Raw genomic sequence first — 21594 nt, 5'->3', positions numbered from 1 at the left:
ACATCACCATAGCGGTGCTCCTGAATGATTTGATAAAACAGTCATTCTCACACATGGTTTTAAAACATAAAAATGTTGTATAATGCGACTTTACAAAACTACCATTGGAATTGGAAGCACGTGCACCGTCCATACGATACTAGTCAGATGAAATCATGTTCAATTGTTCATTCATCAGAAGACGGAATCATTCATAAGTGGACTATTCTTATTACCTGAAGCTGACATTTGGTAATAAAGGCAGGTCAAGAAATAAACAGAAGCGCATACTAGGCGCGATAAAGCAGGGAGAATCGCCCATTGACAATATTATAGATAACTAAACAGACACAGATTAGTTATCTGTAAACATAGTGATGTCTGACATTGCTGTGGCACCAGAGGTGGTTAAAGTAGTCTAGGAAGCTTCTCAAGTAGAAGTAGAAGTAGCAACGAAAAAATCTACTCAAGTACGAGTAGAAGTACTTCATCCACAAGCAACCTAAAACTAGTTGAAGTAGAAGTAGAATTGACCGACTTTAAATCTACTCAAGTAAGCAAGTAGTTGTGAAAACAATCCTATAATTCGTTCACATGGATTGTCAAAAGGTGCAAATTGAACTATGCGAAAGGTGTCGAGCTCGATCCATGTTGATGCATACCAGGAGGTATCAAATTTTCGAAATGAGAGTATTGATATGGAAATGCTGTTTTCTCGAACAGCACGTTTTAGTAAATATCATGGTATGGCGCCCTCCCCCATATTATAAGGCCCGTAGTTTAGTCGTAGAGCAATACGGAGAAGTTGTACTGTGTAAATACTTTGCCCGAGTAGTAAACGTTAATAAAAAATATGGTGAACCGGAAAAATGCCATATTGTGTAGCTTTATTTCCAGAAATTAACGGCATTACTACACTTGCTTTTATACTTCAACATGTATGTTATCCAATCAAAAGAACTGATAATAATTAGAACTCAAAGTATATGATACTGGGAATGGAAAGTGAATTATAAATACTACTTCTAAAAGCGGAACATGTATTTCACGTCTTTAGTCCTGAAAGTTTCAAAGGTGGTAATGTGGTATGGTAAAACTGCTCTAAAACTAAAAAAAGTCAGAGTCCACTTTTCCAGATTAGGAGTTTAGGACACCCAATGGACATGCTGGATTACGATATGATAAGTAAATGCTAGTTTGCGAAACATCAGTTTCAAACGTTGTGATGAGCCCTATATACTGTGATGAAATATTTCATATGGGCGAAGAGTGACAATGTGGTGCGAACGGAGCCACGCCAACCCGCTACCTAAATTATATTCAACGATACTTTCGTGTAATCATACTGGTATATATCTCCATAACCACTGCGCGCGAAGCGCGACGAAAATTCTGAGCTTTACCCAACTTTTATGAAAATTTAATGTTTATACTCCGTGAAAACAGCCCCGAAAATCCTCAGGTTATCTTCCTGAAGGATTGAACTACCTCTACTTGACAAAATGAAAATAGCGAAAAGTAAGTAAGTAGATCACAAAATATTACCAAGTAGAAGTAGAAGTAGCGAAAATCAGATCTACTTGAGTAAGAACCAGAAATAGAGGAAAAATACTTAAGTACTTCGAAAAAGTAGAAGTACTTCGTTACTGACCACCTCTGTATGGCACTCACATCATGTAAATTTAGTATTGGTGCGTCTAGTATGTGTATTAACAACTTCAGCTTCCTCCACTGGGCAATGTAGCGGTTCTGAAAACTTTGCTTGTAGTTGCGAGCTCGTATGTCGGAGGTAAATCATTATAGGGAGGCAACTCGGTAACTGGATCAGTAGCTACGGCTTGACACGGTATGGATCCGTCTTCGTTGCACGCGTTGCCTCGTGGCGGGTTCTGCGGTGGTGTTGCGTGCTGTTGGGCAGAGGGTAGGTCAATCATTGAAGTGACTGTTGCGAAAGATTCAGTTGAACGGGCTGTTTCTCGGCGCTTCGTAGGTTTGGCTCCACACGCATAAACACATCCAAGACATATTAACGATAGAGAGAGCATTCCAGCGAGAAGTAAGAGAGCGACGGCGCTGTATTCCAAAACGAAGGTTTTCGTAAATGACCTGCTAAGTATGTTATCCGGGTAGTAAGGAAAATTAGGGAAAGGCCAAATCCGTGTGCGTCGACGGTCTAAAGCGATGGAATGTGGTCGAATGGCACTTCGAAAAAACTTCAAATAGCTAATTCAGCAAGATATCTGCCGGAAAATCACACGTGAATAGGTTGAAGTATAAGGGATGCACAACTTGGGGCTCAACGATCAATGACGTCACGATTAATTCCTGTCGGGCCAACTTCCAAATTCTGAACAGACATTTGGAAGTTTGGTAAGCTGTCTTTGAGCACCGATCGCATCAGTTAGTTTCCATCCTACATTTAAGTTCGAACTGCACGATACTAGACAACGTACGCACTGCCACCACTTCTAAATCTTACATCAAGGACTGTATACCTGGATTATCACATATTCGGATCCGAACAAACAGGACAAATTTTTCAAGTTTCTAAAATAAACATATAAACGGGGAATTTATCAGATAACTGTGATTCTGGGGGAGTTGACCTTTTTTAGTCGACCGCCACGCTAGTTAAAAAACGTTTTAACATGTAGGCTACTATGTGTCGGGTTTACCTGTTTTAGTGTTAGCTGCCTAATAGCCTAAAACTGAATGCATAAATTGAGGACGGCGTGCGAAATATAGCGCATTTGGGCGTCCCTGGAGGCCATTTTACTTTTATTGAAAAAAGAGGACAAATCATCCTAAATGAGGACATATAGTAGGCCTACCCCTACCTGTAGGTCATGATTGGAATTCAATATTATATGCGCAACCACGGACTGAGACCAAATTCTGCGTTTGAGCACCTTCATTAGTGCGATAGGTTCAAAATATTAAAACACAAATGAAGTCGTGAAGCAAATCAGTGCTCGCGAGCCTTTTGGAAAGTATCGAAAGTGGAAGACATATAGCCTGCATACCATAATGCAGCGCTGTTGCGTCGTAGCATCTCGGAAGGAGGTGGATTTTCGATTTCGTACTGTTTTAGCGTGCAGCACTTGGAATCATCGCAGCAGTGTGGCTTGGTAGTAGTCCGGCAATTATCGTCGGAAGAACAATATTCCTTTGCATATGCGGCATTTGTGCAGCATCTGGCTTCACTGTCACAACAATATGGTGCTCTCGCATCTTTCGCACAGTCAGTGATAGAGTTACATCGTGGTGTTTCGATATCGTATTTTCGGCTGGTGCAACATTTGCTACTCAAGCTACAGCACTTGGGCTTAGTTGAGCTGCTACAATCGACAGAACTTATGCAGTATGAACCTCGATACCGCTCCTCAGTTCGGGTGCAACAGTACTTGGAACCAAACGATGAGCAGCACCTAGTTTTACTCGATCCGAAAGTGCAGCAGCAGTGTTTTCCTGTGTAAGTGGCACTGTTACAACCTGCGTATATTTAAAGAGAGTGTGGTTACTGGTTGCAGACGGTAATTCCGTACGTAAAGACTGGGTTACATTGCACATCGCAATGCCACGCAGACCTTCATTTTTCTGTGGTGGTCGAAACGCAGCACAAAATATCTAAAAGTAATTAATATTGAACCCTGACACATCGTTATGGGTGGCGTTCCAAAGCTCGTCATCTAATATAGGGCAAACTAAGGAGGCATATCGTGACTTTATTAAAACTAAGAGGAGAGCGCGCAATTGTTTTGAAGTAGACTAATTTCAAGCTAATCAGTGTTTATTCAAACGTTATTGCTTACCCATCTTCAGATGAAAAGTCGTGAAATAAGCATCACTGCCTCACCAGACATGCTTGAAACGCGCTATTTGGTCATGGCGTAGTGCCGTCACTTGCCTCCGGATATGCTATTATTTTAGAAAATGGTTGAAATTTCCAAATATTTGACTTCGCTTCTACTGGTTGGAATTGAGAAACATTTGGTGTGCATCATTTTGTTACACACTATTTGGGGGCATTTAATAAAATCTGAAAAAACAAAACAATTTTGAACACCCCTACCACGCATACTAATCGTGAATGCGAAAGGGAAATCACGCGAAGCACTAAAAACTTTCAGGCTATTAAATAAACGAGGCGGAAAAATATGTGCAAATGAGTCAGCAAATGTACGGTTTCGTGTTTTGGTTTTTATCTATAAGCCCAATCGACCATGGCCCGAATTTACCGGTCGAGGCTACATTGGAAGCCCGCACATCACTCGTTGCAGTAAATCTTCATCAGAAGTAGTTTTACTAGTCAACTTTGGTCTGCACACAATATGCTCAGGTTGCAAAATGGCGGGATCTTTTCCCCGAGTATTCAGACAGTTGTGCTGACCGCCCTTTTAGCTCGTTCACACAAACCACATGCGATTACAAACAATTCAAGGGTGAGTGGCGTAGTTGGTAAAACAATGCAGTCACGACACCAATGGTTGCTGGTTCGAGTCTCGGCCCTGACATGTTTCTATGTGTCGGAGGTTTGTCTGGGCTCCTCATCGCCGATCCCGCTGTAAATGCAGCGCCTTAAAAAAGCCCAGAGGAATAGGGAGCCGAACTCTAGAAATATGACCGGAAAAGACCTCACGAAAATTACTGTACGGGCGCAAATGACCCATGTGTTTATAAGTGCCAATTGTGTTAATAAAACGATACATTCATTCCATTATCGCCACTATCTGCAACCCTTGCTAATTATTCATCTACCGCAATTCTGTAATCTGACCTCTTCATGTATGGCATGGGAATAGTAATTTGACCGTATTACTGAAAATTTACTCCAATCTCGCCATTTTCCATTGGGGGTAGGTTGCCCCCCGGATTATGTGTGTATTTACCAGTTTTACTGTGAATAAAGAATATAATAATAATAACACTGGTCTACACGATTTTTGGGCCAGGACTTCTATGGGCCAATTATACCTAATTTGGGGGCGCTGAATACGAATATGACGTTATTTTTGCTTCATCACGTCACGTTTTTGAGATATTATATATGTTGAATATTTCTACTTTTCCGAGGTAAGTAGATTTTGGCTAGTTGCAGTACTTACTGAAGTGGTAACATTTTACAACTACTTCAACATCTACCTGAACAGTATTCTGGATGAACTAATTACTTTTGCAATTTGGTTTTTGTAAAGTAGAAAGTAGTTCAGGGATAATATTGCACCACTACCATGAGTTAAATTGTCATAAGAAACGCGTAAAATAGCCAATGAGTATATTTTTTCCAAGATTTTACCCATGGGTGGTGTCATTATAGTCATTTTGCGTTATATGCGGCGACACATCTTGCGCTTTCGTATGTAGACACCTCCGACTAACTGTTCAAAGTATGTGACCACCCCCTGACCAAATATACTTGGATATTTACTGACTTTTACTAATTCTCAGACCTTTCATTTCGTCTTCCACTTGAAGTAGTTTTGACATGTCTTAGGAATGACTACTTCTACTTGTATTTGAGTAGAAATATAAAGCGTTAATTGTTCTACTCAAGTAGCAACGCTGATCACTTCGACCGACTCTAGTTCATAGCAAAATAATACGGCAAATCAGAATCCACCAAAAATGTGAAGCTTTTTGTATTTAGAACGAGCGTTTAATCATGCAAAGATGTAACAAAAAGTCTCGAAATTAACCGATGCTAATCTCTGGCTCTGCTCGAGCAAAGAACACGTGGTATTTGGTGTAGGCCACAGAATGACCTATGTCTAGAGGGATCGACTGTCCTAGAACCGATGCATATTTATTTATATTATGAAGTAGCACGCACTTCAGGTATCATGTTGAGCTGTTAGTAAGCAGTCTCCATTCATCCGGTTGTCTATAATACACAATGCGGAAGAAGCCCTTTATATCATGGCAATAAACCAAAAGAAAAACAGTTCAGAAGCAGCTTTCCTTGATTCCGATAAAATGTGACAAGATATGGAAACTGGAGAAGAAAAATTAGCATAATAAGTACAGGTGGAGGATGATGAATTCTTTCAAGTTATCATGATAAGCACGTTTTGCTTTGGAAAAGCGAACATCCTGTTTCTTTTAACGTTTCAAAACAAGCTTAAATGGCCACATAGTCTAGTCATGAACCAGAGTGAACAATTCTCTTCTACATAATATACCAACAATACGATATTTATTGTTAGCAAACTTTTACGTTTTACGAAACAGCAGTGTGCTGTCACAAATTGCATTGACCGATTTAGGCTGCAGGACGGAGGTATAAAGATAGATAACGTATGGAACTAAATTAGGTACGGAGCTACTAATCACAATCTTTAAACGAAGAGTGGTATATAAAGATTATAACCAGAGGCGGTCAAAGTAGTCAAGAAAGCTACTCAAGTAGAAGTAGAAGTAACGAAGAAAAAATCTACTCAAGTACGAGTAGAAGTACTTCTTCAACAAGCCACCTAAAACTACTTGAAGTAGACGTAGAATTGACTGACTTTAAATCTACTCAAGTAAGTAAGTAGTTTTGAAAACAGTCTTAATTCGACCATGGACTGTCAAAGAGCCTGATTCGTATTGATGCATCCCAGGAGGTATCAATTGTCGACAGCATAAGCATTCTTTCGCATCATGGGATGCAAATTATAGTATTGATATGAAAATGCGATACTAACCCTTTGTTTACTAGAAGACCCCGATTTAGAGAATATCATGGCATGACGCCCCATCCCATATTATAAGGCCCCAAGTTTAGGCGAAGAGGTATAGCCTACGTATAAATTGTATCGGATACGGTTCCATCACTTTGCGCGATTAGTATACGTAAATAACAAATATTGTGGATGGATCGTAAAAGTTATATTTAGTGCAGCTTTGTTTTCGGGAAATAGATGCATTACTACACTTTCTTTCATGCTTCAACAGGAATGTTCTGCAGACGAAAGAATTAAAAGTAATTAGAAATCAAAGTGTGATACTCGCAATTAAAAGTGAAATACAAATACCACTTCTAAGAAGCGGATAATATTGTATCGAATCGAATATGTCTTTTGTCCATAAAGCTTCAAAGGTGATCTGCTAAAACAGGTGTAACGTTCAAAAAGGCTGGGTTTTTCAGATTAGCAAGACACGTAATGGGCTGCTAGATTACGATATGATAGCTAATTGCTAGATCGTAAAACGGTAGTTTCAAACGTTATGGTGGCCCATATTTACTGTGATGAAATATTTGATATGGGCGACAATGCGGTGTGAGTGGAACCAAGCAATCCGGTGCCGGGGCCTACGATAACGATAACGATAATTTATCGCAGGCCCCACCGGTACCTAAATTATATTCACTGATACTGTCGTGAAAACATATTTGTCACTCCATAGCTACTGTGCGCGAAGCGCAACAAAATTTCTGGGCTTTACTTGACTTACATGAATATTAAATGCTGGTACTCCGTGAAAACAGCCCCAAAATTCTTCAGGCTATCTCTCGTATTGGGGGAATAAACTACTTCTACTTGACAAACTGAAAATAGCAAAAAGTAAGTAAGTAGATCACAAAATATTACGAAGTAGAAGTAGAAGTAGAGAAATTCAGATCTACTTGAGTAAGTACCACAAGTAGAGGAAAACTACTTGAGTACTTCCAAAAAGTAGAAGTACTTCGTTACTGACCACCTCTGATTATAACTGCTACCGACTAAAACTAGTTGCATCCAATTATAAATTGATGGGTCGAACAGGGGTCCTGTTCGAAAGGAGATAGGGAGCCACTGGATCCAAGCTCACGGAAAACTCAGTTATTCTGTTCTACAACAACCCAGGTTTCATTATTATAGATGATTTCAATAACACTATTTGATCTGTTGCTGTTGTACGCTGACCGTAATGTCGCTAACGAAAGCCGGAATTTGATTAATTTATGAAAATGGGAAAAATACATACCGAAAAAATCTGACGTGATTGAGAAATTCTGACGACATAATTGGAATTAGCAACCTAAAATTAGCTTAGATCAGTGGTTCCCAACGTGGGCGATTGGGCTGCCTAGGGGGACGAAAATGACGAAGGGGGCGACAGGGGGTGAAAGTAGCGAAGTTGGCGATAGGGGGGGCGATGACGCGTTGAAACGGCTATATTGGAGTCAATTCGGAGAAATGACCTTTTTTTTTGGTCAACCTACGGAAATTTGGTTGCAAAAGTGTAAAATTCGACAACGATCCGAGAAGTTGACTTTTTTTGTTTTGTTTTAGTCAACCCGCCGATGACTACAGATTGTATACCGATTTTTCGGTTCACAAAATCAGGGGGGGCGATGATCGGCATTGAGCTTGAAAAGGGGGCGATAAGTCGAAAAAGGTTGGGAACCACTGGCCTAGATCAATCATTAAAATTTTTGGGGCAAAGACCAGTGTCATTTTATGGGTCGAAAAGGGCTTCTGATTGAACGAAGATAGAGAATTACTGGATTCAAGTTCACCGAAAACTCACTCATTCTGTACTACAACAACCCAGGTTTCATTATAGATGATTTAAATAACAATATTTGATCTTCTGCTGTTGTATGCTTACCTTGATGTCCCTAACGACAGCCAAAATTTGATTAATTTATGAAAATGAGAAATTTTCATACAGAAAAAAATCTGACGTGATGGAGAAATCCTGAGCACAGATTCGGATTCAGCAACCTTAAATTAGCCTAAATCAATCAATAAAATTTTTGGCGCAAATTTTTTTCGAAATTTGTAGAACAGTGTAATCAGAGACGAAATATTTTTCGCGAATAATGTGGACTGTGCATGACATCAAATGTGCGAATTGATTATGTAAGTATCGGATAACACAGGAGTCATTATAATGAGGTGGACCAGTAGTAGTGTAGCTAAGGACTTTTAGCGCGCACCAATCAAATTACGCCACTTCGCCCTTAATTGCCACGCCCATTTTCATACTCTAAGGCAGGGGTCGGCAACCTTTTGCTAGTCACGGGTTAAATTTCGAGTGTACAACTTTTTGGCGGGCCGGAATTTTTCTTAATACTATATTTTACGCTCACTTCGGTACATTATCCTACATTGCTGCAATCTCAATCATACCAATGATAAAACACATGTATTTACACTTCAACAACGCAGAATAAATGTGACAATTGACGCAACTTCTGGTAACAAGTCAGATGAAGCAAGAATCAGACCATTTTCTAAATGGGCGTCCGAAATACGTAATCTTGGCTTGCTCTTCGTGAATTTCATTGTTCAAAACTAATACTCACATGCATAGCCTACGTGCTACCAAAAATCGTTGCAATGACTTTTGCATCGTCGGACAAGCTGGGATAAAGATCAATTTCAAGAACGTATTCCTTGTCAAAGTCATGCTGCGATATGCTCTTTGTATGAAATTTGTCAGTCAATCCAATTGCATCGCATTTCAAAAAGGCCCAGTTGAAATTTTCAGGCAATGGTATTGGCGTCCACATTAAATGAAGTACTGAATAGTCAGAATTTGTTTCGTATAGAAGGAATGTCGGCAAAGCGGTTGAATATTCAGTCATTAAAATTCGTATCACAGTTACAAATATAGTGTTGGTTCTAGGTTTTCTCTCCTCCAGTATAGGAAAGTGAGCATAATTTTTTCAGTACTGTTGACATTCCCCGAGTCGCAGATTTGTTTCGAATGCGCCTCAACATCTCATGTATTCAGTTGCCCCCCCCCCCCGAAAATGCAAATTCAATTTGTGCAGATGTGTCGTTAAATGTACCAGGAGAGCGAGATTAGATACTCATTTTCGATTACAAGATTATGAGTCAGCGATACTTGTATTTTCGAGGAAAGTTGCTATTAATTTCTCAGTTCATAGGCTCGTGTAAGCATAGCCGCTCGACTTAATGTGCGAACATGGCAGATATACATTACATCGCCATATTGATTCTATGCTTATAGTAATATCTGGCGTAACAATGTTGGTGATTCAGTTTGTGAGACAAAATCATATTTACAGTTTTAATCATTGTGGCCAAAACTCTTCAGGTTTGTTTTCTTTGCGCACAATGCCTTCTGGTGAATTAAACTATGAATACCTAACCTACGGATGCTATGGTTAGGCTATCTGTAATTAACAGTGTAAGTTTGAGATTTTGTCATTGCGTCTGAGATATTCCAAGCGTTTTTGAAGCAGAGGAAGGACACCTTTATTGTCACACCCGATTGGTAAACTCTTTAAAAAGTATGGTACACCTTCGGTTGCGAGATACACCCGATTGATAAGCACTGATATAGTCTACTGTAGACAATCTCCATTTCCTACTTCAACCGCTTTCGTTTTATGGCGTCATAATAGACTAATACGATGTAGGCAACTTATATCGTAGCGATCTGAGATGAACGGATTTGAAATTTCTATGTCCTAATCCAATCCAAATCCGAACCTCCAAATCCAAATCGAAATCCTAATCCATAACTTTCTCATATTCAAGTCCATGTCCAATCCTAATCCGATTCCAACTGGGGATTCAGAAAAAATACTTATTTATGCAATGGAGGGATTCGAAAATTTTCTTTCACAACCAACGATTCACTTAATTCAAGATAACTTAGTAACCATAAGTACATTAATAACTGATCTGAATAAAGTTTGTCGCCATTCGTCACACGACATTTCAATCTCTCACTCTCTCTCTCTCCCTATCTCCCAGAAAATAGGTAAATCAAATCCAAATCCTAATCCGTTCTGGAAAAAATGTCTAATCCAAATCCAATCCAAATCCAACAAAATTTCACAAATCTTGTTTTTTCAAAACCTAATCCTAATCCATGCTCATCTCTGGTAGCGATGTCACATTCTTTCCAAACAGTGCTTTACTGCTGATTGAAACTCATTGTGAAACGGCGGGCCGTATTCTTGTGATAACTAATTATTATGCCGCAGGCCGGACGATTTCGCTTGGCAGGCCGGATCCGGCCCGCAGGCCGTAGGTTGCCGACCCTTGCCCTAAGGCTACATTTTGTAAAAGTGATTAAATTTCGATACTTGATAATAACTTGCTTTCGAGAGAAAAATAACATTCAGATTATACATCAATTTCGAAAGATATTCTATTATGTGTATTTAGGACTTTGTATTTTGGCGGATAATATGAGCTCTCAGATAGCACTCATCAACGTTGAATTAGCCGCGGTTTTTATGATGATATATTAAAATTCTACGCACATTTCGCACGATCAACTTCGCATGATTGTATGCGTATTTAAGACTATCAATGTTCACGAGAACACTAGAGCAATGACACTCATCCACGTTGAACTATGTGCGGTTTTATGGGAATATATTAAAATTCCACATACATTCCGCGCGATCAACAAGGCATGATTTTAAGCGTATTTTAGACTATCTATGTTCACATGGGCTATGATAGTGATTGGGCAGCAGCATCATCACTAATTAATTAATATAAAATGCGATTTTGAGTGCAGACAGATCGCGGTTTCCATTTCCGAGGTCTCCACATTTCAAGACTTATTTATCAGCAACCAGTACAACTGAATAGTTCTTCATTCTAATACCTGCATAATTTTTGCATGTCGAGTATAAGGTAGGGTTGCCATACGTCCGGAATTTCCCGGACATGTTCGGAATTTCACTGTGCAAACTAGCGCCCGGGAGGAATTTCTAAAATATGCCAAATGTCCGGAATTTTGAAGACTTGACGTAGGCTCATAATTTTTTCGTAAATCAGCATGAACACATTATTTTTGGGAATATTTATGTTGATGCATGATATTTTTATTCTCGCTGCGCGCGATATAGTATCACATCTATTGATTTTATATGGGGACCACCACCCTCACAAAACGTGCAACAAAATAGAAATAAAAACAACCTTCATTTACTGGAATAAGCCTAATTGTAATCGAAATTATAGGATAACGGTATATTCACAGAGATCGTTAAGGCCGTTCAAATGTTTTATTTAATGATATATAGCGGTTCCAAACTTAACGGTCGTTTGCCTTCATTCTGGGGTTCGCGAATATGTTGAACGTAATCAACTTCCAAAATACCCCGTGAGTGAGTTTGGGCAAAGGTGTTGACTTCTTTCGGTAATCAGCTCGTCCAATTTTGATCCGGGCCGCGGAACATTTTCAGATTGGAGATGGAGTCGTGACCATGAAAGGTTGGAAACCACTGGATGCAGGGTGTTTATAACGTTCCGTGGTGCACACCAGCATAAGGCTGATAAACAATCTTATCGGTTGGACATGAACATGTCCATTACGATTACGATTACGCTCCCTGTATTGTCGAACTCATCATCCTCCACCAGCTCTACCGCTAACTCCGATCATGTGGGCGGAGAGTAGTAACTATATAGTAATATATGGAACAATCAATATAATTGACAGAATTCATTCAAAAAATTTAACGACCAGATGGATACAAAAACTAGATTCATATAGCAAGCCCCCCCAGAAGTTACATCGATTACCCTATGGTGGGCTCAAAATCATTGTTTAGTTGGGTGGGAAGGGACTGAAGATGTGGTTTCGGTCCAGGTTACGCAGCCACATACTCCTGAACCGGATCGTGACCCTCTCTGCTCTATGAGCAAAGCTTTGCTAATGTGACGTCATAACTCATTTTGAAATCCTCTAGTGGGCGCTAAAGAGTGTCCGGATTTCCTGTCTATTAAATATGGTAACCCTAGTATAAGGGTAATTAAATCAAAAAAAGAGAACGGACTAGCCGCAGGCGCGCGATTCTCGGCGCTATAATTAAACAAACTCTTTCGCTGCAGGTACGCGATTCCCGACGTTATAACGATAGGGACAAATTAGCCGAATGAACGCGAGTCTAGTGAATATAACGACAGACACAAGTTAGTTGAAAAGTAAAACTAATCGAAAAATTCACGAAGTTCCGATACACTATATTTTAATTATTAAAAATTATTCATCCACATGAGTTGAGATGTAGCCTAGTTAAGTAAAACATTATAGGTATTAATCATTACCTCGCTTCCGTAAACCAGCAAAATCCAATGAGGTCCTATTGCATTATTCCATGCAACACTATGTAGGCGACCGGCCTGATTTGAACACTCTAATTTTTCCGAAGTAAACGTATTGCCCACCGCGGATACTTTTACATCGAATTTTGTAAAGTAGATAGAAAACTACTTATTCACGAGAGTGTTTATAATACTGGACAGCTTTAACTTCGTGATAGTTTCAGTATTAAACAGAAATAGACCTAGGTACTAACGTTTTACTTAATCGGAAATAGCTACTTCTACCTTAATTCAAAGGATTTAACGCTCGGAGCGAAATTTTACGAGGTTTTGGATAATATCCAACGTGTCGGCTCACTTCGAACGGAATTTTGTAAAACTCAATTATCGCATAGTGAGACTTCGCAACGAGTGACTAAACAAGTAGGTATTGACTACTTCAGAGTACTCAAGTAGGTTTTTTCCCTTCATACATTAAATACTCTCAAGTTTTTATGATATTTTATTGCTTCAAATCCACTACAGTTTCAGAATTAAGCAGAAATAAACCTAGAATGCTAACGTTTTACTTAGTCGGAAATAGCTACTTCTTCCTTAATTCAAAGGATTTCTCGCTCGGAGCGAAATTTTAAGAGGTTTTGGATAATATCCAACATGTAGGCTCATTTCGAAGGGTAATTTGTAAAACTCAGTTATCACAAAGTGAGACTTTGCAAATTCTTGATATATTTGTGCTATTTTTCATTGCGATAAGTCATTCTGGAGTGCGAAAATGCATTGTAGGATATAGATGACACTGCCCCCGCTCATCAAGCCGAATGAAAAAGTACATTTCAACATTCTGTTAGCAGTAAATTTCTTCTAAAGTACAAGAAGTGCTGATTTCCGAGCGAGTAAAAAAGTAAGTATTGAAGGTATTATTTGCCTGATAACTGAAAACTCTGAAATAGAAGTAGATGAAGTCTAAATAGATAACCGCTTGATTAAATATAGTTCAAGCAGTCAAAACTTATACTTGACTACTCCAAATGTACAATTATTTCGCTATCGATTCCCTCCCCATAAAAGCGACTACGGTTTTAGATTACTTTTACTAGTACTTAACAGTTTCAGTCCAAGATAAAATTCGGTTTATAAATGTCGCATCGTGACAAAAGTAGATAGAAAAGTTTGAGTTTAAAATTTATTCATCCTCATGAGTCGAGATGTTGTTGATTAACTCATGTTTTGGACATAAGGTAAGCGCGAAGTACGCAAATTTCGATGGCGTGCAAATACCACAAACTGTAGTAGCCTTCAAAGTTGGCAAGTAAAGAAGTACTCGTACTCCTTCAGAATACTAAAGCAGGTTTTCGCGCATATGTACCTAATACTCAAGTGTTTATGATTTTAGACTGCTTCAACTTGATGAAAACTTATTAAACAGAAATAGACCTAACTGTTTTCGGAAATAGCTACTTCTCCCTTAATGCAATGGATTTCTCCGAGATCACAACTTTACTTTACCTCTCCCAAATGTACATTATACAAGTACGTCGCCATCGAAACCCCTGGCTATAAGGATCTGGCAGTACAATTGCGGCAAATACTCGGGTACTGATTTCAAAGTAACTTAGGAGAGAGAGATATGATATTCTTTTTCGCCTGCACCATCGAGATGCTTTGACGACGGCCGTGAGGTCATCTAGTCTGCGCCCCCGTTTTTTCCTCCTCCATGCTATCAGTGATTGCTGAGCGCCTAGCAGGATACCAATTTTCGAGTCTTCGGTATGACCCGGTCGGGGATCGAACCCACGACCTACCGATCGAGAAGCCGGACGCATAACCATTACACGATCTCGCTCGGTATCTAAATTAGAGTTTCCATACGTTCGGATTTTCCCGGACATGTCCGGAATTTCACTGTTCAGACTAGTGTCCGGGAGGAATTTCTAAAATATGTGTAAATGTCCGGAATTTTGAAGGTTTGGCGTATAGGTTCATAATATTTTCGTAAATCAACATAATAACATTATTTTTGGGAATATATATGCTACATGATAATTTTCTTACTATCACATTTATTGTTTTCAATATAGGAACTGCCACCCTCGCAAAAACTGCAATAAAATATAAATAAAAAAAACCTTCATTTACTGAAATAGCCTAATTGTGATCGCAATTATAGGAGAACGGTACAATCCTAGATATGGTTAAGGCCGTTTAAATGCTTTATTCAAAGATAGTGGTTCCAAACGTGGGGGTCGTTTGCCTTTATTCTGGAATTCGGGAAGATGTTGATCGTAATCAGCTTCCAAAATAGCCTGTGAGTAAGTCTGGGCAAAGGTGCCGTCTTTTATTAGTAATCAACTCATCAAATTTTGATCTGGACCACGGAACATTTTCAAATTGGAGATGAAGTCGCGATCATAAAAGGTCGGAAACCACTGGATGTGGAGTGCTTACAAAGCCCCGTGGTGCGCACAGGCGTTGGGCTGATCAACAATCTCATCGGTGTGACATGAACATGACTTAACAATGTACAATTACGCTCCCCGTATTTTCCAAGTCACTATCCTCCACAAGCTCTACCGCTAACTCTGATCATGTATGGCTGAAGAGAGGATCAAACCATATAATAATATGGAAGAACCAATATTATTGACAGAAGTGATTCAAAAAATTTAACGCCCAGATCCATACAGCAAACCTCCCCAGAAGTTGTATCGATTACCCTATGGTGGGCCCAAAATTATTGTTTATTTGGGCGGGAAGGGGCTGAAAAAATGTGATTTCGGTGCCGGTTAAACAACACACAGCCACATTCTCCTGAATCTGGTTCGTGACCATCTCCGGTCTATAAGCAAAGCTTTGCTATTGTGACGTCATATTGACGGACAATGTGCTCACAACTCATTTTGAAATCCACTAGTGGGCGCTAGAGAGTGTCCGGAATTTGGGTCACAGAACTATGGTAACCCTAATCTAAATGAGCTCTGATCCGCTGTTATCTCGCATCGCACCATGGAATTAACGTCGATATTACCTTCGCTCACTGAAGAAAAAGATGAAATTATATCCGGAACATATTCCTTGGCTAGAAATTTTATCATGTACAAACTCTACGGCTCAAGCGTTAAGGCAAATACGAAAGCGGAGACAACTTTACGACGAGTTGGGGATGAAATGATGAAGCGAAATCGAACTGTTGTAAACGCAATCTCTAACTGTCTCCGTAATAGTGACATTGAAATCAGCGAAAAATATGAAGAATATTCACCTGATGAGCGAAGGTTCTTGATGATATCAAATGATATTTTGAAAGATACCCGAAGCAATTGGGGTAGGATTGTCTGTCTTTTTTTGCTCGGTAGCGTTCTTGCTCGCAATAATGAGGATGAGCATCACGGGGAGCATATAGAAGGTATTATACAGTCAGTCAGCAATTGCATTGCGAATAGAAGCCATCAGTGGATAGAGAAAAATGGAGGATGGGTAGGTGATTTACATGTTTTGCTTAGTATATTTACGAATTATCATTTACCATGAAATATATAGTGTATCTGCTCTCCAGAGCTTATATCATCTCTCGATGAATAAACTCAGCTTTTACCTCTCAATTTATATTCTGCCGCGCCGATAACTTTCCTCTGTATGATCATTAAGGCTTACATTTTTGTTGCAGGACAGCTTCGTAGGATTCTTTGATGATACCGCTTTCGGCCCCAATAAAGTTTGGAAGGGACTCATCGTTGTTGGAATTGGACTGACACCTATTGCAATAGCATTATTAAGATAATGGAAACTCGCTTGTTTTGCCTCATGTAATATTTTTTTAATACAATTGTTCATCGTTTAAACAGCACATCCACTTTACTGTACGATGGATACAGTTTCTTCGGAGAATACTTGAAAGATTGCCTATAAGAAAACCTTTATCCTTTACATTTTTCAAATTTCTTCAGCTACGTAAAGGAATTGTTAGGGTTACCTAGAAAATGCTGCAGGTCAAATTTGATTCGATTACGAACAGTATAGCGACAGAGAGTTACGACAGTGTAAAATAACCTACCTTACCACACCAAATTTCGTCAGTTCTCCAAGAGCAAATATCGTGTTCTACAAGTGTTAACTTGTTGTGTTATGTAGCTAGTAATTGGTGCACGTAAGCTCGGGATTGAACCAACGTGTGTTAACTTGCGTCATTATGTACCTAGTAATTGGTGCGAGTAATCCCGCAACTGCTGCTGTTCAATGCCTTTACCGCGTTCTTACCAAGCATCTTCATAAGGATAGACAGCTCCAAGCAAACAATGTTAGTATGTATGTATGAATGATGGGTCTTATGTTGCTTGACGAAAGAAGCTGGTCTTCTATTCTATATTCCGAAATAATCAAGTTGGTAGTTTTTACCAGCACCTCGCCTCATAGCAACTTTAGTAGAATCACTTATAACTCCTCACGTTTACTCAAGTAAATCTAATTTGATACTCGAATACTGAACCTTAATTTTCCAGCAGTATGATAGACGCCATCAGCTAGTACTCAACATTGCGCAATTATGCTCGAATACAAGTACAAGTACGGATTTCAAAGTAAGTAAGTAGGTACCTGGTTATGTTTGTAGATTATATCTCCACTCCTACCGCGGATCAGAGCTCATTGCGATACCTAGCCTAAACTACTTTGAAATTACTACCCGAGTATTTGCCGCAAGTATACTGCCAGATACTCAAGCCAGAGGGTTTCGATGGCGACGTACTTGTATAATGTACATTTTGGAGAGGTTAAGTAAAGTTGTGATCTCGGAGAAATCCATTGCATTAAGGTAGAAGTAGCTATTTCCGAAAACAGTTATCTGTAAGTATTCATCAAGTTGAAGCAGTCTAAAATCATAAACACTTGATTATTAGGTACATATGCTCGAAAACCTACTTTAGTATTATGAAGGAGTACGAGTACTTCTTTACTTGCCAACTTTGAAGGCTACTACAGTTTGTGGTATTTGTACGCCATCGAAATTTGCGTACTTCGCGCTTACCTCATGTCCGAAACATGAGCTAATTAACAACATCTCGACTCATGAGGAAGAATAAATTTTAAACTCAAACTTTTCTATATACTTTTCTCACGATGCGACATTTTTATACCGAATTTTATCTTATACTGAAACTGTTAAGTAGTAGTAAAAGTAATCTAAAACCGTAGTCGCTTTTATGAAGAGGGAATCGATAGCGAAATAATTGTACATTTGGAGTAGTCAAGTATAAGTTTTGACTGCTTGCACTATACTTAATCAAGTGGTTATCTATTTAGACTTCATCTACTTCTATTTCAGAGTTTTCAGTTATCAGGCAAATAATACTTTCAATACTTACTTTTTTACTCGTTCGGAAATCAGCACTTCTTGTACTTTAGAAGAAATTTACTGCTAACAAAATGTTGAAATGTACTTTTTCATTGAGCTTGATGAGCGGTGGCAGTTTCATCCATATCCTATAGTGCACTTTCGCGCTCCGGAATGACTTATCGCAATGAAAAATAGCAAATCTACATCGAGAATTTGCGAAGTCTCACTATGCGATAATTGAGTTTTACAAAATACCGTTCGAAGTGAGCCGACACGTTGGATATTATCCAAAACTCCGTAAAATTTCGCTCCTAGCGATAAATCCTTTGATTAAAGTAGAAGTAGCTATTTCCGACCAAGTAAAACGTTAATATCTGAGTCTATTTCTGTTTAATACTGAAACTATCATGAAGTTGAAGCGGTCCAATAATATAAACATTGTCGTGAACAGGTAGTTTTCTATCTACTTTACAAAATTCGATGTATAAGTATCAGTGTCCGCGATGGGCAATAAGTTTACTTCGGAAAAATTAGTGTTCAAACCAGGCCGGTCGCCTACATTGTGCTGCATGGATTAATGCAATAGGACCTCATTGGATTTTGCTGGTTTACGGAAGCGAGGTAATGATTAATACCTAAAATGATTTACTGAACTACATCTCAGCTCATGTGGATGAATAATTTTGAATAATTAAAATATAGTGTATCGGAACTTCGTGAATTTTTCGATTAGTTTTACTTTTCAACTAAGTTGTGTCTGTCGTTATATTTATTAGACTCGCGTACCTGCAGCGAAAGTGTTCGTTTAATTATAGCGCTGAGAATCGCGCTCCTGCGGCTTTTCCGTTGGCGTTTTTTGATTTATTTACCCTTATACTCGACATGCAAAATTTATGCAGGTATTAGGATGAAGCCCTATTCAGTTGTAATGGTTGCTGATAATAAGTCTTAAAATATGCAGACCTCGGAAATCGAAACCGCGATCTGTCTGCACTCAAAATCGCATTTTATATTAATTAATTTGTGATGATGTTGCTGCCCAATCACTATCAGAGCTCACGTGAACATAGATAGTCTAAAATACGCTTAAAATCATGCCTAGTTGATCACGCGGAATGTATTTAGAATTTAAATATATTCCCATAAAACCACACATATAGTTCAACGTGGATGAGTATCATTGCTCTAGTGTTCTCGTGAACATAGATAGTCTTAAATACACATACAATCATGCAAAGTAAATCGTGCGAAATGTGCGTAGAATTTTAATATATCATCATATAAACCGCACCTAGTTTAACGTTGATGAGTGCTATCTGAGAGCTCATATTATCCGCGAAAATACAAAGTCGAAATACACTTAATAGAATATCTTTCGAAATTTATGTATAATCTGAATGTTATTTTTCTCTCGAAAGCAAGTTATTATCAAGAATCGGAATTGAATCACTTTTACAAAATGTAGCCTTAGGGTATGAAAATGGGCGTGGCAATTAAGGGCGACGTGGCGTAATTTGATTGGTGCGCACCAAAAGTCCTTAGCTACACTGCTTGCAGTACTTACTCCCAAATCCATTAAATCCATTAAATCCGTAAAATCCTTGGTGTATGGAAAGCTGAACTCCATCGAGCATGAACAGAAGGCACAGCGCAACTTCGAAGTATCGCACGAGCATTCTATCCTCCTTTTTTTACAATGATTGAGGGAGTGGTAGTCGATCTCAGGTCGCCCTTTTCTGAAATGCCTGCCAATTGCAGTCTAGTGGCTGGGTTCTTGAACTTAGTATCTGAGCTAATCGAAATGTAATTAATTGTTAGATCCAATATGATTCTTTCTTTCATTGCGAATACGGAAATGCATTCAATCAGCGGTATTGAATTCTAAAGATGGTATATGGCATAAATGTGCTTGCGCGCTGACCGCAAGTTGGCAGCTAGCATAGTTCTATTGATCATCAATCTCAAGCTCAGAATGAACATCGAAGGCGATCATTACTCTCGTCTTCGTGAGACTATATATATCATTGAAACATTTGAAACGTGGCGTTATTGTGCCCGCATGCTTCGCGACCATATAACAAATATCATAGGCCCTGCCTAAACCATCCCCTAAAATAGATCCGTTCATGTTACAACCTGACATCCATGCACAGCATTACTGCGAGTACTGGTAATCCTAATCGCGATCCTTGCCTCCCAGTGGCTTACCCACGGCCTGGCTCGAATACTTGCATTTTCATGTCAACATAATCGAGAGTTTGGTTTTGCCCGAAGCAAAAAATTTCCAGATCAGAGCTTCGGGCACTGACGCAATAATCTTTCAACGTACTTACATTTAGTTCACGATATATATTGCGATCGATAGCGCTAGAGCTATAGGAAACAGGAAGATGTAACAGACTAATTAGTGTCTTCTTGCTATTCATTTGTGTTATGGACTTAGGGTTGTGTTTAAAACAAAAAATCTATTTAAAACAAACATCTTTAAAACAATGCCTTGTTCAAAACATGTTTTTTTTATTTTTATTTTTTATTTTGTTTTCTAAGCTATGACGTAACGCCTATTCAATTGTGACTTTATAGTGGTTCGTTATTCACAATTGAAATTATAGAACAAATATAGCTCCTTTGACGAAATAGGCTGCCACCCCTGTCATATACGGACTAAAGATATCCTTAACCAGGACCACATAGTCTTGCAGCATTTTTACGGACGGCGTCATCATCATCCGAACATTTATTTGGTGCCGATGATCTATATCTACGCACTTTAACTGTTGAACCGACTATTTCGAGGGTTGTAACCATCCCATATCGTATATGTCGGCTCTATCGGGTGGTAATCGTCGCCCGTATGCTCATACAACATGTTTTAGGAAAGTATTTACACAATTATGGCATAATTATACAACTTGATTTTTTTTTAATAAAAGGCCTTTGTTTAAAACACTATTTAAAACATGTTTTAAAAAATGTGCTTTAAACAACCATTTGTTTTAAACGCATCCCATCGCATCTATCCCATCGCATCTAATGAGTACTAGTACGCGCACCGTAAATACTAGTATTTGAAATCCAACATTCTGAACATCAGTAACTTCGCTTCTACTGAGTGGAATTAGGTCAAATTTGGTATGTATCGCATTTGTAGGCAACGTAGCAATTTGATGTGGTTGAATGTAAAACTTCAATTATTTTATATTGAAATATAAGATTTTTAACTGCAGTAGCTTCGCTGCTACTTATTGGTATTGAGCCAAATTTCGCGTGAACAAC

The 21594-nt window shown here is 38.9% G+C and overlaps 2 protein-coding genes across 3 annotated transcripts in view; one reads left to right on the top strand and one right to left on the bottom strand.

The window, feature by feature from the left end:
- LOC145447973 (uncharacterized) overlaps positions 1-21594 on the top strand; it is a 389824-nt gene that overhangs the window by 73607 nt on the left and 294623 nt on the right. The gene's annotated exons all lie outside the window — the stretch shown is intronic.
- Positions 1075-20148, bottom strand: LOC145447982 (uncharacterized). Its single transcript, XM_080326294.1, has 3 exons — positions 19883-20148; positions 3003-3471; positions 1075-2052 (listed from the first exon to the last, which is right to left on the bottom strand). The coding sequence occupies exons 1-3, from the start codon at positions 19992-19994 to the stop codon at positions 1698-1700; spliced, it is 936 nt and encodes a 311-aa protein (XP_080182420.1). The 5' UTR covers positions 19995-20148; the 3' UTR covers positions 1075-1697.

The sequence above is a fragment of the Botryllus schlosseri genome, chromosome 10, assembly GCF_051294905.1.
Source record: "Botryllus schlosseri isolate E-star chromosome 10, Bs_hap1, whole genome shotgun sequence".
Taxonomy (NCBI): domain Eukaryota; kingdom Metazoa; phylum Chordata; class Ascidiacea; order Stolidobranchia; family Styelidae; genus Botryllus; species Botryllus schlosseri.
The sequence above is the reverse complement of the archived record's forward strand: the minus strand, read 5'-3'. Positions and strand labels throughout refer to the sequence as shown.

Excerpts from the sequence above, each read along its gene's own strand:
- LOC145447982 (XM_080326294.1), bottom strand. The coding sequence starts at position 19,994 with ATGCTCGTGCGATACTTCGAAGTTGCGCTGTGCCTTCTGTTCATGCTC. Across the intron at positions 3,472-19,882 it reads TGGATTTAATGGATTTGGGA|GTTGTAACAGTGCCACTTAC; the intron begins GTAAGTACTGCA and ends AAATATACGCAG. Across the intron at positions 2,053-3,002 it reads CGCAACAGCGCTGCATTATG|CGCCGTCGCTCTCTTACTTC; the intron begins GTATGCAGGCTA and ends TTTGGAATACAG.